At 37.5% G+C, this 17,642-nt stretch overlaps 1 protein-coding gene across 5 annotated transcripts in view; it reads left to right on the forward strand.

Annotated features, from left to right (window-relative positions):
- Positions 1 to 17,642, forward strand: part of HTT (huntingtin) — a 237,460-nt gene that overhangs the window by 145,347 nt on the left and 74,471 nt on the right. For all 5 annotated transcript variants that reach the window (XM_077136283.1, XM_077136284.1, XM_077136285.1 and 2 more), the window contains 5 exons: positions 11,301 to 11,378; positions 11,972 to 12,195; positions 14,178 to 14,256; positions 14,404 to 14,565; positions 17,320 to 17,375. In XM_077136283.1, the coding sequence (XP_076992398.1) occupies positions 11,301 to 11,378; positions 11,972 to 12,195; positions 14,178 to 14,256; positions 14,404 to 14,565; positions 17,320 to 17,375 (599 nt within the window). The remainder of the gene's footprint in view (positions 1 to 11,300; positions 11,379 to 11,971; positions 12,196 to 14,177; positions 14,257 to 14,403; positions 14,566 to 17,319; positions 17,376 to 17,642) is intronic.

Here is a 17,642-nt window from a genome sequence, read left to right on the forward strand (position 1 = left end):
TATTTGGGTTGGGGTTAGATTGCTATTCTTTCTCTAAATTCTCCAGGTGAGTAGTTAAATCCTCAAGTTTTGCTCATTCTTGTTTTTTAATATAGGCATTTAGGATTAAATTTTCCTCTCAGCATTGCCTTTGCTGTATTCCATAAGTTTTAATATGTTGTGTTCTCATTATCATTTGTCCCCAGTTATTTACTGATTTCACTAGCAATTTCTTCCTTGACCCACTGATTATTTATTATTTAATCTCCATGTATTTGTGGAAGCTCTAGTTCTTTGGTGATTATTAATTTTCAACTTCATTCCATTGTGATCAGGGCAAGTACTTTGAATAATTTCAGTCTTGTTAAATTTATAGACACTCAGTTTTGTGCTAGTATAGGATCTATCCTGGAGAATGTTCCGTGTACCCTGGAGAAGATTCTATATCCTGGTGTTTGGGATGTAATGATCTACATATGTCTATTAGATCTAATTCATGTATGCTACTGTTTAGTCTCTCTATTTCCTTGTTGATCCTGCGTGTGGTTGTTTTATCTGTTGTGGAGAGTGGGATACTGAAGTCTCCCACTGTTACTGTTGATATGTCTGTACCTCCTTTCAGTTTTTCTAATATGTGCCCATGTACTTTGTTGATCCTTGATTGGGAGCATATACACTTACAATTGTGATTTCTTCCTGATGAATTGTCCCTTTTATTAATGTGTAATGCCCTTCTTTGTCTCTTATGACGTCTTTACATTTAAAGTCTATTTTGTCTGCTATTAGTATAACTACTCCTGTTTTCTTTTGATTACAGCTTGCATAGAAGAACTTTTTCCATCCTTTCACTTTCACTCTAGTTGTGTCCTTGAGTCGAAGATGCATCTCTTGTAAACAGCATATAGATGGGTTGTTTTTTGATCTATTCTGTCAGTCTGTATCTTTTAATTGGTGAATTTAATCTATTAGCATTCAAAGTAATTACTATAAAAGTGGTTCTTAACTCCACCGTCTTATCCTTTAGTTTTTATTTGTCAGATCTGTATATTATTTTCCTTCTCTCTCTCTTTTCCTTTAAATAGCCTTTACTCATATTCTTCAATTCTATGCCCTTCTCCAGACCTCCCTCTCCTGTCTTTTCTATCAGCTGAGAGGGCTCACTTAGTAGGGCTGCTCTTGTTGACTAGTTCTCTCAATCTTTCTTTGTCTTTGAAGATTTTAATCTCTCCCGTAATTTTGAAGGATAGCTTGGCTGGATAAAGAATTCTTGGTTGAAAGCCTTTCTCATTCAGAACAACAGAACTAGAGTACACAAAAGAACAAAGGGCAAGAAAGATGGGAAAAATGTAACTGGATCTAAGGGAAATAAATGATGGACAACAAGAGGTGCACAAATAAAGAATTATTGCTGTGCCAGACAGAAAAGAGAAGAGTAAGTGGATAGGAAAGTCAGTTGAGGATATAATCAGAGAAAACTTCCCAACACTTATAAAAGACATGAATATGCAAATCAAAGAGGCCCACAAATAAAGAATTATTTTATTTCTTTACCACACTGTCACCTTGCCTCTATGATGCCTGTTGAGTAGTCTGAAGTCACTCTTATGTGTTTTCCCCTTGTATGTAGTAGATTGCTTTTCTCGTGCTGCTTTTAGGACTGTCTGTTTCTCTTTAACACCTGACAGTCTGATTAATATGTGTCTTGGAGTGGGCTTGTTCAGATTTATTCTGTTTGTCCTCTGGGCCTCTTTGATTTGCATATTCATAACTTTTATAAGTGTTGGGAAGTTTTCTCTGATTATATCTTCAATTGACTTTCCTATCCATTTACGCTTCTGTTTTCTGTCTGGGACAGCAATAATTCTTTATTTGTGTACCTCTTGTTGTCCATCATTTATTTCCCTTAGATCCAGTTACATTTTTCCCATCTTTCTTGCCCTTTGTTCTTTTGTGTACTCTAGTTCTGTGGTTCTGTCTTCTAGCTCATTTATTCTTCCTTATGCTTCTTCGAATCTGCTATCAAATGTCTCCAGTATATTTTTTATTTGGTATGCTGTATCTCTCATTTCTGTGAGATCTGTCATTTTTTAATTTCACCTCTCAAATTCTTCTTTATGCCCTTCTACTGTCTTCTTAATATCCTTTATTTCTTTCTAAATGCCCTTGAGTTGTTGTTACATGTTCTGTGTCCCCTCTGAAATTTTGACTTGGTCATTTGGCTGGACCATTTCTGCTTGGAACTACCTGTGCTTTGTGATTTTCTGTTGTGTTCAGGGCATTTGATTATCTTGATATGGTTATTTTGTAAGTTCATTTCTTTCAGTCTTCTAAAGTTTTGTATTTACCTTATTTTTGCTGAATGTTCCCTGTTGCTCTTTGTCAGTTATTCTCCACCAAATCAAACTTCAGATCTCATGTAGGGGATGCAGTCCAACTTAAGGGTCTATTTGAAGCTAGGCCGGCATGCACAGGTGCTCCAGTGTTTGAATGGCTGGCTGCCCACCACATGGGAGACCCAGGCCTGGCTCCCAACCTATGCACACACACAAAAAGAAATAACAGATAATAATAATACAGTAAGATAATAATATAATAAAAATATGAAACATAAAAACAAGAACGATAAAATACACCTCAACTCTAGTAGACCCCAGAATCAAAAGGAGACATCCCAGGATATACTGGAAGTGAACTCAAGCTCTTGTCCATCAGAGGGGGCGATAATTTAAGAGAAATTATAGTAATAATAAAAATAAATGAAAAGGAATAAAAAAATGAATGAAATAAAAAAAGGAATAAAATATAAAATACCTATAAAATTTAAAAAACCATGAAAGATCACCTATAATATTAATTAAAATGTTATTATAAACATAGAAAGAATGTGTTCTAAAAGGGGGAAAATAAAAAAATATTAAGGAAAAAAAAGACAAAATAAAAATAAAGACCTAGGCAGATCTGGAGTTTGCTTGCCTGCACTTACGCCTTCTCCCCAGCAGGTGGTGATTGTGCAGCTCCTGATCCCTCAAGCTCTCCCCTCCCTGTCTGGTGCAGCCGTGCTGTACTGACCGTGTCTGGCCAGCAGATGGCGCAGGTATCTTCTCTTCCCTCAGCCCCGCCCCTCCCTGCCGGAAGCAACTCAAGGTCACTGTGCTTGGCAGGGGGTCTACTTCGGCAGGGCAGTTGCTCCACCAGGGGTCCTGCTCTGCCAGGGACAGCCCACCAGCAGGTCTCTGCCAAGGGGATTGCAGAGTCGACCAGTGTATGGGAGATCAGCTGATCAGCTGATCCGCAGCGCTGGGGGGCCTGTCAGATACCTAGACTATGGGCCAGCTATTCCTGTACCCTACCAGATGGTCACTCTCCCCTCCCGCGGCCCGAGGCCAGGGTTCCAGCAGTGGACTAGTACCCGCCTCCGGGCTCCCGCTTGGGCACTGTCTACTTCAGCCACTTGGGGAGGTTTCCCCAACCGGCGGCTGTGCAAGCTGGAGCCGGGTCAGTTCCCTCCTATCGCACCTCCCTGATGCACTGCAACCTGCTTGGTGGGGATCCCAGTTACCTGACCCACTCACTCTCCCCCAATCGGCCTAAAGACCCTCCTAGTTTACTCACACCCTGGGACGTGCAGTCCTGGCCATTTTCTCCCTGTCTCTTATCTTGTTTCACAGAGCAGGAGCAAACTAACCTCCACTTCGCTCCACCATTTTCCCAGAAGCCCTCTCTGTTCTTTTTTTTTTTTTTTTTTTAACTTTTTAGTTGTATAGTATAACATATATACAAAGCAAAGAAAAAAGGAATAGTTTTCAAAGCATTCTTCAACAAGTAGTTACAGAACAGATCCCAGAGTTTGTCATGCTACCATACGATCCTCTCAGATTTTTCTTTCTAGCTGCTCCAGAATATAGGAGGCTAGAGGGCTTAAATACTTTATCATCACATTGACTTTTTTTCCTTCTTTTTTTTTTGTGAAAAATAACATATATATATAAAACAATTTATATCAAAGCACAGCACCACAATTAGTTGTAGAACAGATTTCAGAATTTGGTCTGGGTTACAGTTCTACAATTTTAGGTTTTTACTTCTAGCTACTCTAAGATACTTGAGACCAAAAGAGACATCAATTTAATGATTTAGCCGTCATATTCATTTGTTAAATCCTGTCTTCTGTGTATAACTCCATCATCACCTTTGATCTTTCTGTCCCTCTCTTAGGGGTGTTTGGACTATGCCCATTGTAACTTTTTCATGTTGGAAGGTTCTGTCACTAATATGGGGTAAGGAGATAGAACTATCTGATTTTCTAGAGAGGCTGGGCTTTCTAGGTTTCAGGACTTAACTGGCCCAGGAACCCATCTGGAAATTGTAGGTTTCTGGAAAGTTACATTAGTCCATGGAACATTTGTGAAGTCTTATATATTGCCCTAGGTGTTCTTTAGGATTGGCTGGAATGGTCCTGGTTGGGGGTTGGCAGATTATAATAGGTAACAAGGTCTAACTGAAGCTTGCATAAGAGCAATCTTCAGAGTAGCCTCTTGATTCTATTTGAACTCTCTCTGCCACTGATACTTTATTAGTAACACTTCTTTTCCCCCTTTTGGTCAGGATAGAATTGTTGATCCCATGGTGCAGAGTTGGCCTTAGAGAGAGTGAGGCCACATCTGAGCAACAAAAGAGATCCTCCAGAAGTAACTCTTAAGCAGTCTCTGTTCATTTTTAAACAGTTTCATTTGCACGTCACCCAATCAAACCTAAGTAAATAGAGTTGCCCTTGCCACTATAATCTACATATGAAGACATTTCCTTTTCTTCCACAAAGAATCCATACCTCTCCACCATGACCCCCCTTCCTGACATTTAGTTTTGGCACAATGCCTTTGTTACAGTCAGTGGACGCATATTACAGTGTTAACTGTTGACTATGAACTCTAGCTTACATTGGTTGTACCTTTTCCTGTATACCATCCATTTTCAACCCCTTGCAATGTTGACGTTTATTTGTTTTCCCTTATGCAAAAATGATTTTATATTTGTACATTTAATCACCATCGTTGTCTACTCTAGGCATTCCTAAGTTATACTGTCTTGTTCTTCATCCTCTATCTTTCCTTCTTGTTTCATACATGCCCCCAGCCCTTCTCCCTCAATCATTCTCACATTCAGCTTCATTCAGTGTCCTTATATTATTGTGCTACCATCACGTAGTATTGTGCTATCCATTTCTGAATTTTTATGAATAAGTCCTATTGCACAGTCTGTATTCCTTCAGCGCCAGCTGTCCAGTCTCTGCTCTGTTTACTATTTCCTGATAACCTGTTTTCTTAACTTTAACTTTCAAAGTTCACCATTAATATTAGTTCACATTAGTAAGATCTTACTGTATCTGTTCTTTTGTTTCTGTCTAATTTCACTCAGCATTATGTCCTCAAGGTTCATCCATGTTGTTGTATGCTTCATGACTTGATTCTATTTTACAGCTGTGTAGTATTCCATCATTTGTATGTACCACAACTGGTTTGGCCAGTCGTCTGTTGATTGACGTTTGGGCTATTTCCATCTCTTGGCAACCATAAATAATGCTGCTATATGCATCGGTGTGCAAATGTCCGTTTGTGTCTTTATCTTTGTAGGAAGGTTTTTGATAACTGATTTAATCTCTTTACTTGTGATTGGTTTATTGATGTCTTATATTTCTTCCTGAGTCAGTATAGATTGTTCTTGTGTTTCTAAGAAATCATCTGTTTCCTCTAAGTTGTTTCATTTGTTGGCGTACAATTGTTCATTATGTCCTTGTATCATTTTTTTTACATTTCTTTAGGATCCACGATAATGATCCCCCTCTCATTTCTGATTTTGTTTGCATCTTCTCTCATTTAGACTTTGTCAGTCTAGCTAAAGGTTTGTCAATCTTGTTGATCTTATCAAAGAACCAAGTTTTGGTTATTGATTCTCTGTATTCTTGTTTTGTTCTCCAGTTCATTTATTTCTGCTTTAATATTTGCTATTTCTTTTCTTCTACTTGTTTTAGGGTTAGTTTGCTTCTTTTTCTCTAGCTTCTTTTGCTGTTCAGTTGTTCTTTGGTTTTATCTGTTTCTTGCTTTTTAGAAAGCATTTAGCATTTAGAGCTATACATTTCCTTCTCAGCACTGCCTTTGCAGCATCTGTAGGTTTTGTTCCGTTGTATCCTCATTATCATTCATCTCCAGAAATTTGCCAGTTTTTCTTTCAATTTCTTCTTTGATCTACTGACATTTTAAGAGTGTGTTGTTCAACCTTTATATGATTGTGAAAGTTCTGTTTCCTTGGGGTTGTGATTTCCAGCTTCATTCTGTTACAGTCAGAGACAGTGAGACCTATTTTCTGCCCTAGCATATGCTGTATCCTGAAGAATGTTCCATGAGCACTAGAGGGAATATATATATATCCTGGTATTTGGGGATGCAATGATCTGTATATATTTGTAGGTCTAATTAATGTATCATATTGTTCAGATTCCCTATTTCCTTATGATCCTCTATCTGGTTGTTCTATTAGAAGAGGGTGATGTATTAAAGTCTCCTACTGTTACTGTTGAAACATCTGTCGCTCCCAGATGTTTCTTTCGGGAAGAAACATGTCACTTTTTTTTTCCTTAGAAAATCCTGGTATGTTTATTAGGTAAATTATGTTTAAATTTTTTGACATTCATTCATTTTAAAAAGATTACTGAGTATTTGTTTACTGGAAGGTGATATTCTTGGTTTTGGCCTAAATCCATTTTTAAAGCGATCTTCAGGGAAAACAATAAATAGTAATGATGCATTATGTACTTTCCTATGTGAGAGAAGACTGAGTAGTTAATTTCAAGAAATTATTTTCTTTTTTTTAATTTTGAGGAGTTCCCATTTCTTTCTTTCTTTCTTCAGTGCTCTTGCTTTGGGTGTAAAGTTTATAAAATCACCTCCAAGTATAAGATTTATAAGATATTTCCCTACATTTTCTTCTGACAGTTTTATGGTCTTAGATCTAATGTTTAGGTCTTTGATCCATTTTAAGTTAACTTTTGTATAGGGTGTGAGATATGGGTCCTCTTTCATTCTTTTGCATATGGATATCCAGTTCTCTAGGATAGAAATTATTTTTTAAAATGTATTTATTAATTAAAAAGAAATTAAGAACAAACAAAAACATTGTTTCATTCCGTTCTACATATATAATCAGTAATTCTCAATACCATCACATAGTCTCATATTCATCATTTCTTAGAGCATTTGCATCCATTCAGAAAAAGAAATAAAAAGACAGCTGAAAAAGAAATAAAATGATAACAGAAAAACAAAAAGATTATACATACCGTACCCCTTACCCCTCACTTTCATTTATCATTACCATTTCAAACTAAATTTATTTTAACATTTGTTCCCCCAATTCCTTATTGTTATAACGTCTGTCACTTTTGCCAATGTCTGTCTCATGTACTTTGGAGCCCCTTGATTGGGAGCATAAATATTTATGATTTATTTCTTCTTAGTGAATTGTCCCATTAATTAATATATAGTGTCCTTCCTTGTGTCTTATGACGTCCTTGCATTTAAAGTCTATTTTGTCTGATATTAATATAGCTATCCCTGCTTTCCTTTTGTTATTTTTTTGTGTGAAATATTTTTTCTATTCTTACACTTTCAATCTACGTGTATCCCTGGGTCTAAGATGAGTCTTTTGTAATAAGTATATAGATAGATCATTTTTTAGTCTATTCTGTACTTTTTAATTGGGGAGTTTAATCCATTAACAATCAAAGTTATTATGGTAAAGGCTGTTCTTGATTCAACCATCTAATCCTTTGGTTTTTATTTGTCAGATCTTTTTTTTCTCTCTCTGTTCATTCTTTAAGTTACTCTTACTAATACCCTTCATTTCTTTTCCCTCTTTCAGACATCTCTCTCCCGTCTTTACCTCCCTACCCCCTAGTGAATAGAAAGTTTTTAGTATTTCTTGTAGGGCAGGTCTCTTTAACAAATTCTCTCAGCATTTGTTTATCTGTGAACATTTTAAACTCTCCTTCATTTTTGAAATGCAGCTTTGCTGGATAAAGAATTCTTGGTTGACATCATTTTCTCTTTCAGAATCGTAAATATATTTTACTGCTGCCTTCTTGCTTCATTGGTGCCCAATGAGTAGTCAGTGCTTAGTCTTATGTGGCTTTCCTCATATGCGGTGATTCACTTTTGTCTTGCTGCTTTTAGGACTTTCTCCTTCTTTTCAGCATTTGACAGTCTGATTATATGTGTCTTGGAATGGGTCTATTTGGATTTATTCTGTTTGGAGTTTGTTGCACTTCTTTGAGTTGCGTATATAGGTCTTTTATAAGAATTGGGAAGTTTTCCCCCAATCATCTCCTGAAATGATCCTGAATATCAAACACATATAGAAATGATTTTCAGTAATAGTCAGTGAGTTTTGTAGTTTCTTAATTACTTAATTATTAGATATTACATTCATCTAGATATAAAAAAGTTAATAATTCACAATTCATAATTTAATCACAGTTGACATTGGTTAATTTTTTATATTCCTGAAATCAGAGAGATATATCAGATTTCCTTCTTTTAAAGGCATATATAGTAATTTCATCTTTGAAAATTCTGGATAATATAGCATCTTATCCTCTTACCTGTTTCTTTATAGATAAAGGTACATATTTTCATCTCTGTTTTCTTATTTGTTTTATGTTTGTCGTTTTTGCAGATTCATGAAAGACCCATTTTAATTCTCACCTGTGACTTTCCTGATTATCCTCTCATATCTACTTTAGAAGTTGCTCCTGTTACCCACTGAGTTCATTTGTGATATTTTAGGTGAAAATATGTGGGATAGAAGCTTTCTTGGTCTTTCTTCTTTGTACTTGACTAGTAATTGTGGGTGAGGAGTCTCCTTAGGGAATTCGTAATGCATTGCAGGATTTGAAGTCCATTCCTGATGCACAGTTGAAGGTCTGGGTCAGTTGAGAAGTTATTTAGGAGATCAGATCAAGTTTAGATAGACCAATTACAGAGCTATAGTTGTGTTTTTGCTGTGGTGGAGGAAGCAGGAGCCTCTGCATTCCTTAGGCAGCAATTTTGTTCTTGTACCAGTGGCTGGGCACCTGGTAGGTGTAGGTACAAGGGATCTAAGTTATAAGCAGATCTCAGCAGAGGGGAGCAGGACCTGGGAAAATGTGCAAGCAAGTTTTCTTCCAGGTTTCTGTGAGCTTAATTGATTACAAGACATGCAGGCTAAGAACGATTTTAGGGTTAAAAAATATATAGTTATTCTGTTTTTTTTTTCTAAATACCAACACTGTGTATGAAACAGAATCACCTGTAATTCCATATCTTTGACAAATTGTTTTATTTTTCTTCTTTTCTAGACCTTGTTTATTCCATAGTCTGCTTTTGTTGTTGTTATTATTATTTGTAGATTGGTGGGACACAGGAGTTTGTATAACCCCTTTCAATCATGTGCACTGTCGATATGGTAATATTACTTATAGAACCACTAGTGAAGGCAGTTCATAGTCTGTTTTTGTGTAATAGTAATATATTATGTGTTTTGTTTTGTTTTTTGCGTTGTTATACAATTTTTTCCACATAGTTCCTCGTGGCTTTATTATTCTCTCTGGCTGCTTTTTAAACTTTATATTGCTTTTGAATAATTTGATTACGATGCACCTGTGTTTAGTTTTCTTCATGTTTCTTGTACTTGGGGTTTGTTAAGCTTATCAGATCTCTGGCTTTATAGTTTTCTTCAAGCTTGGAAAAATTGTGGTCATTATTTCTTCAGGTAGTTTTTTCTGTCCCCAGTCCCTTTTTTCCTTTCCTAACGGGATTCTAGTCACCTGTTTATAGGTTCTTTGAAGTTTCCCATAGCTCACTGATGTTCTTTCTGGTGATTTTGATTCTTTTATACCTGTTTCCTCTTGTTTAGATTCTTTTACTATGTCTTCACATTCACTAATCTTTTCTCTGTAATGTCTGATCTGCCTTTAATACTATCCATTGTATCTTTATTCACTGGCATTGCAGTTTTCATCTCTAGAAGTTCAATTTGTATCTTTTTTATATCTTCCATCCGTCTACTTACCTGTTTGAACCTGGGGTTCCAGTTATAATAACTGTTTTAATGTCTTTTGCTACTGACTAAAACATCCGCATCAGTTCTTGATCTTTTCTGATTGGTTGATTATTGCCTTATTATGGATCTGTTTCCCTGTTTCTTTGCATGCCTCATCATCTGTGACTGGATACCAGACATTGAGAATTTTGCTTTGTTTGGTACTGTTTTCATATTCCTACAAATCTTGAACTTTTTGGGGAGATCAGTTAAGTTACTTGGAAATAGTTTGATTCTTTTGGGTCTTGCATTTCTGATTTGTTAAACGGGTCAGAGCAGTGCTTGGTGTTGGGCTAATTATTCACCACTGCTGGGGCAAGACCTTCTTGAGAACTCCATACAATTACCTATACCTTACGAGTGTTTCTAGTCTGGCTGGTGGACAGCACCCTCCCCAGCCCTGTGTGAGCATCCAGCACTGCTGCCTCTCATCCTTTCGGATAGCTCTTTCCCTGACCTTGGGTGGTCATCTCACGCACATGCCTTCATCAATACTCTCTGCTGATCTCCAGGGTTTCTCTTCTGTCTGGTGCTTTGTCCTGTGAATTGTGTGAACTCTTGGCTCCTCCTCAACTGAGGGAGGTCTGCTTGCTCCTCTTCCTTATACTACAACCTCAAGACTTAATTACGGCATTAAGGTGGGGCACTTCTAGGACTCACCTCATTTGTTACCTGTGTCTCAGGGATTAATGACCTTTATTGCCTCATATTCTGTGTCTTGAAAACTGATCATTTTTGCAGATTGTTGTGAGTCACTTCTAGAACTGACGTGACTCACATTGATGAAACGTTCTGTTGTAATAAACATATCATGTTCTCTTGAATGTAACCTCTGTAAATATAGGATTTTTTTCACTCTCTTGTACCCTTGTGAATTCCTGCACTGAATATAGAGCTGAACCTATAGTAAATAATACATGTTTGTTGAGTGAGCAAATAAAATGAATAAATCAATATATAAATGCATGAAGGAATGGTTGAAATATATCTACTTTGATTTCAGTACTTTGTTCTATCTTTCTTTAGTCAAGATGATAAAAAATATATAATTTTATATTATATATATTTTTTTTTACTAAATTATGCAATTGCAATAAGAAGCTAATCTTGTGTCTTTGATTTCTGTCTAGATTCACAACAATAATAAATCATCAGTGAGCCACTTGTTTTACTATTTATTCTTTCCATAGTGTGTTGAAGAGATCCTAGGATACCTGAAATCCTGCTTTAGTCGAGAACCGATGATGGCGACTGTTTGTGTCCAACAGGTAAGACAGAAAGTAGTTTTTTGCACTTGTTTTTTTAAACCCTTCACTCCAAGCATGGTGATGTAATGACTTTCCATTAAGAAAGTAGTGTTGGTGGCTTGATCCCCAGGAAGGGGTAGAATAGTCTGACAATCCCACTTGCCCCTCCTTTGTCACTCCGTCACTCAGGCCATGGTGGCTGTTTAGGAGAATGAGTCCTGTTTGCCTCACTATGCCATGTCTCATTCTTCTGAAAGAGAAGATCCACCTTGTAAAGGGCAGAGACTGTTAGCTTTGCTAGAGCGTCGTAACTTAATCATTACCTTAGTATCCCTCCAGGTTTTTGTTTGGGATACTCAATCTTATCTAGAGTCACAGGGACACTTGAAACTACTGGAGACCATTAGTTTCATGTTTAAGATATAAACAACATTTCCTAACAACAGTCCCACCAGGTGTATTTGGCAAATCATAATAAGAATTTCACAATCTGGAATTTTTGGAAACTTACCCAATTATTTGTAGCTGGATTTATTTTTTGTGTGGGAGATTCTTCAAGTATCACTCCTGCTGCAGTAAGTCAAATATTCATGACTTCAATTCTTTTATTGTAGTTGTTGAAGACTCTTTTTGGAACTAATTTGGCATCACAGTTTGATGGGTTATCCTCGAACCCCAGCAAGTCTCAAGGCCGCGCACAGCGCCTTGGCTCTTCCAGCGTGAGGCCAGGCTTGTATCATTACTGCTTCATGGCTCCGTACACCCACTTTACCCAGGCCTTGGCTGATGCCAGTCTGAGAAACATGGTGCAGGCAGAGCCGGAACACGACACTTCCGGGTAAGCATCTCTTCTCAACCTGTCAATAATACCTTCTTTGTAGAGTCATGAAAGAGGAAGCAGTGGCTAGTTTATTTAAAAAAAAAAAAAAAAAAAAATTAGGCAACATGTTCTAGTAGTTAACTGTGTTCAAAAACCTGTGATTGTGGCATAGATCCTGTCTTCATCCAGTGAGTGAAATTGGTGTCTGGGAGCCTGTCTCACCTCAGAGGTGACAGGAGGAGGAAGAAGAATACCAGATGAGCCGCTAGAGGCAGCCAGCTCTACTAGCCAAGTTAGTCAGCACACCAGAACTGCGGTGAAATAAAAAGTCCTTGTATGTTAAATCACATCAGTATTTTCCAGTGCTGATTAAATGGTATTTTTCTTTATAGTGATATGGAGTGTGTTCTAGTTTGCTAGCTGCTGGAATGCATTATACCAGAAACTCAACAGCTTTTAAAAGGGGGAATTTAATAAGTTGCAACTTAACAGTTTTCAGGCTGTGGAAATGTCCCAATTAAAGCAAGTCTATAGAAATGTCCATTCTAAGGCATCCAGGGAAAGACACCTTGATTTAAGAAGACTGGCGAAGTGACGTTCAGGGTTTCTCTCTCAAGTGGAAAGGCATGTGACGAACATGGTCAGGGTTTCTCTCTTGGCTGGATGGGCACAGGGCAAACACAGCATCATCTGCTAGCTTCCTCTCCGCTCCCCAGAAGGCTTTTTCCTTCTTCATCTCCAAACGTCGCTGGCTGGTGGACTTTCTGCTTCGTGCTTCTGCAGAGTTCTCTGTTGTGGCTTTCTCATGGCTCTGTCATTCTTCTCTGTGCTCTCCAAATCTCCCACTTTCTCCAAAATGTTTCCTCTTTTATAGGATGACAGTAAAGTAATCCAGACCCACCTAGAATGGGTGGAGACACTTCTCCACCTAATAAAGTTTATCAACCGTTCTTGATTGAGTCACATCTCCAGGGAGATAATGTAATTAGTTTCAAACATACGGTGCTGAATAGGAATTAGAAGAAATGGCTGCCTTTACAAAATGGGATTAGGATTGAGACTTGGCTTTTCTAGGGTGTATACATCCTTTCAAACCAGCACAATATGTGTCAGTAGCACTTCTCAAATCTATGACTAAGGTGTAAGGACAGCTTTAACAGGGCACTGTAGTGTGTGCATTTAGAGGCATTTAAAGAATATAGAAGAGTCTTGGCTAAATCACCATGGTTTGTGAGCTTATGGATAAAAGCTTCTTTTCACTTTAATTTGTTTGTGAGGTCCTGAATACAGTAGGTATTTCTTAAATTACCATAATTTTTAGCTGATATTTGAATTACTATTCCGTGTAGTAACAATAATAGAATTCCTTTTATGGATAAATAGGGTTCACAAAACTACAATTGAAATATGAGGGTCAGGATCCAAGGGAAATATCTGTTCTTGGCTTTGCGTTAATATTGGTGACATACTTCTTATATACCCAAATCTCTGGAATAAGACTCTTTAAATAATCTTAGTAATAATATGGGGTACATATAAACAAACAAGCATGTTATATGTATGGGCACATATTACTGTTTTCTAATTTCATATATATCTTATAAAAGGAAAAGGATGCAATTTATGTAAATGTTGTAAGTTTTTTTCTCCCAAAGAAGTCAAGTAATAGCTTCTAAATTACCAAATTTTTCAAATGACCATGACATTTTTCTCTAGCCCCTCTTAAAGACTCAGCCAGTTGTGAGTTTTCTGTAGGAGAGGAAAGCTCTTCACCTAGCCTGTACAGGTGACAAAATTTGATGGCTGTTGGTCAACCACAAGCTCTAACCTGAGTTCAGTTATCTTCAGTAAAAGAAGAACATGCAAGAACCTTTCAAGTTCTTTTTGACTCAAAAGTACTTGGATTTGTTGAGGATAAATTAGTTTGAACTGGAGTTATAGCTGAGTATAGGAGAGTATTTTTAAAGATATTCTTTTCTTCCCTCTTTTCCCACTTACAGGTGGTTTGATGTGCTCCAGAAAGTGTCTACCCAATTGAAAACAAATCTCACGAGTGTTACAAAGAACCGTGCAGACAAGGTAAATGTGAGCCATGGCTTAAGAAGGCAGAAGTACATTAGTGGTGTTCATGCTAGAAATAAAAAAAAGAGCTGGAGCTTTCCTGTCGGTTATTTGAAACTTTTAGTTGAAGTATCACTTAAATGATTCTTTTTTTTCCTTCAATAGAATGCTATTCATAATCACATCCGTTTATTTGAGCCTCTTGTGATAAAAGCTTTGAAACAGTATACAACGACAACATCTGTGCAGTTACAGAAGCAGGTGTTGGACTTGCTGGCACAGCTGGTTCAGTTACGGGTTAACTATTGTCTTCTGGATTCAGATCAGGTTTGTCACTTCTGTATGTTTCATCCACTATACCGGTTTACAATTTAATAAGAATTACTTTAAAAAGACGCTGAAATCTACCTTAAGGAAATATAAAACTTATTTTTCTTCCGCCAGTTATGCCTGATATCTGTTTCATGCAGCTAGTTGCATGCAAATGCCTGGTGCAGAGTAATTCCTGAGTAAATGTGGGCACCCTCTCCCCAAAACTCCTCTGCATGTGTGTTATACTATATTAGCTTCAGCCTTAAAAAATACATTGCCGAAGATTTTTCCCAGCAATTCACTCTCCCCACCTCTGCTCACCTGCCCCTTCCCCATTTGAAACAGAGTTTGAATTTAAATGGTAAGATATAGATATAATTAAGGTTTATTTGAGGGTAGCATTTTTGCAGAATTCAGAGATTTATTTTAAATAGAGATTATCAATTATGATATAGTATTTCAAGCAGTCTAGGCTTAACTGGCCCTTTAAAAGGGATGACATCTAATAAGAACAATGGAAATCCATGTTCTTTGGTTTCTATGTGAGAGCTGGTCTCACCTTGAAATAGCCTGCCTGGCCTTCCCTGTGGGGTTATTCTGGCTCGAGGTGAGAAATGGTGGCAGATCACATCACTTGATAAAAATTCTTTTGAAAGTCGTTCTTAAAAACCCCAGAGAGGTGTACGTCATGAACATTGAACCCTAAGCTAAACCACGGACTACAGTTAATAGTACAGTTATAAAAATGTGCTTTCTCCTCAATTATAACAAATATACCAACCAGTGCAAGGTGTTAATAATAGGGTGGTATGTGGAAATACTGTATTTTATGTTATGATTTTCTGTAAACCCACAACTTCTCTAATAAAAAGAATAAAAATGAAAGACCTAACTGCAGATCTTGGCCTATGATAAGTCTGTTCAGCAGTAATTTGAAATCTGCATTTCTGAGGAGCCTTGTATTAAAACTACATTAAATGTAAACATTGATTCTAGTTCCTGAGAAACCTTGTTTATCAAAATTTCATTGAAAATAAAATTAAATTCAATGGGGGGAAGTCATTTTCATTAGAGTTACTACAGATAAAATTACTTTTATGTCATTAAAATGTGACTATCATTGTTGTCCTGTGCCCTTGGGCTTCTTTTCTATGTGAGGTCAAAATTTTGGAGGGATGAAAGTATTACAGCTTCCATTTCTTCCCAGACATATTGCCCATGACTTTATCAGCCCTCCCTGGGAAAAACAAGGAAATATGTTTAGGATACTGAGTTCCTCACCAGTGCTTTTGGAGGAAGGAGCATCCTCTAATGGGTGTCAAGGGGCCGAGCTGGTGCTCAGTCCTTCTCCAGGCATTTCTGGGGCCTGCCATTTTTACCGCTCCTTTTTTGCACTGAAGGTTTCAGAAGAAAATTAGTCTAAAAAGGCTTTTTCCCTCTTCAGAGAACAGGCTTATTGGGGAACTTCATCTCTTCCTTTAACACAGGGAGGCGGGCTGAGAAAAGTCCTAGTCTCCAACAGTGGGTGCAGTGGCCAAGAAAGAAGTGGGCTCACAGGTGCTGGCAAAAGCTAGAGCCTAGGGCCTGCAGTGAGTGGAGCTCAGATGGGCAAACAGAGCACTGGTGATCCATTCTCAGCTAAGAACACATCACACACAGGTCTACCTTTTCCTCAAAAATCCAATTCTGACTCATCATAGGTAGAAACTGATTTTCTCATACAGAATTACAGACCATGATCTTTTTGTGGGTCCACTTTAGTAGACAAAGAAAATAAACAGTTCCCATTATTAGCATAGCATTGTTAGATGGGCTAAATTCTTTAGGCATTGTGCATGGAGCCTTTTCTCAAAACTTGAGTAACTTTTGTTGCTTTCTTCTCCCTTTCTAAACTCTCCATACGATACATTAATATTGAGAGAGCTTTTCTATGCATATGTATTGGTTTTCCATGGGTCCCGGCATCCTTTCTGCTTACTCCAGCAATGCCAGCTCCCAGTCAGTTTTTGCTTGGGCACGTGAGCCTCACATTTGTTCCTATTTGCTTTCACCACTCAGTTCCCTTTTGTCCCCTCTCCCCCTAGTTCTTTAGGTTTCAGTCTATCACAGTCTGTCAGGCTATGAACACGAATAGGAAATGCAAACAGGCAGAGAACATTGAGCCCCATATGCATAGTGACTTCCTGAGCTCCTGCTGTTGTGCCTAGACTTATGCCCAGGACCTGCAAGGAGGGCAGCAGGGATAGCGGCTCTGTGCTTGACCTTGCCATGCTGAGGGGTTTGGTCTCCTCCAAAAGCACCACCTTTGTTGGCCATGGTCACCCCCACCTTTTAGCACCTGCCTCAGTACAGGTCCTCTGGATGTGGGTAGTGGCAGAAGGAAGAAAATGCACTAATATGGGCATTTTATTACTTAATCAGTATTACAAAATGTGTTCCTCAGTTGGCCATTCACTGGAACAAATCAGTCCCCCTGTTGTATCTTTTGGCTACTGCCTGATAGCTCTTGGAGTTTATTATTTGTTTTTCCAATTATAGTGTTCAGTGACTTGTTTAAAGGGATTTCTGGAAGTGTTCCAAAGTTACCTAGTCTGATTTCAGAATGAATTTGAGTTCTTGTGTACTAGAATTTTATAGCTGTCAGGAAACTGGTTAAAGTTTTGCACAGATAAGAAGGAAAAAATGTCAAAATGATGTCTTTTTAAGTAATTTAGTTTGCGTATTTTAATCCTAATACTTGATGTGAAAATTTTATTTTCCTGCCTGTAGGTGTTTATTGGATTTGTGTTAAAACAGTTTGAGTACATCGAAGTGGGCCAGTTCAGGTAAATAGTATTTTGCTATTTTAGATTTCTTGTCCTATTTATGTACTTGTATGTAATTTTAGATTACTAAGGTGAACATCTACTTCAAAGGAATGTTAAGCATTTTTGCTAGATAATTTTTCAATGGAAATGTGATTAACATGATGTACACTTTTGTTTCTCAAAAATTAATGAATAAGTATCTCAGGACTCGTTTAGCAGTAGTCCTGCATCTGCTAATTAATTACATGTGTTGTCAGTTTTCCTTCCATATTTTATAACACTTCA

This window comes from Tamandua tetradactyla, chromosome 19 (assembly GCF_023851605.1).
Source record: "Tamandua tetradactyla isolate mTamTet1 chromosome 19, mTamTet1.pri, whole genome shotgun sequence".
NCBI lineage: Eukaryota > Metazoa > Chordata > Mammalia > Pilosa > Myrmecophagidae > Tamandua > Tamandua tetradactyla.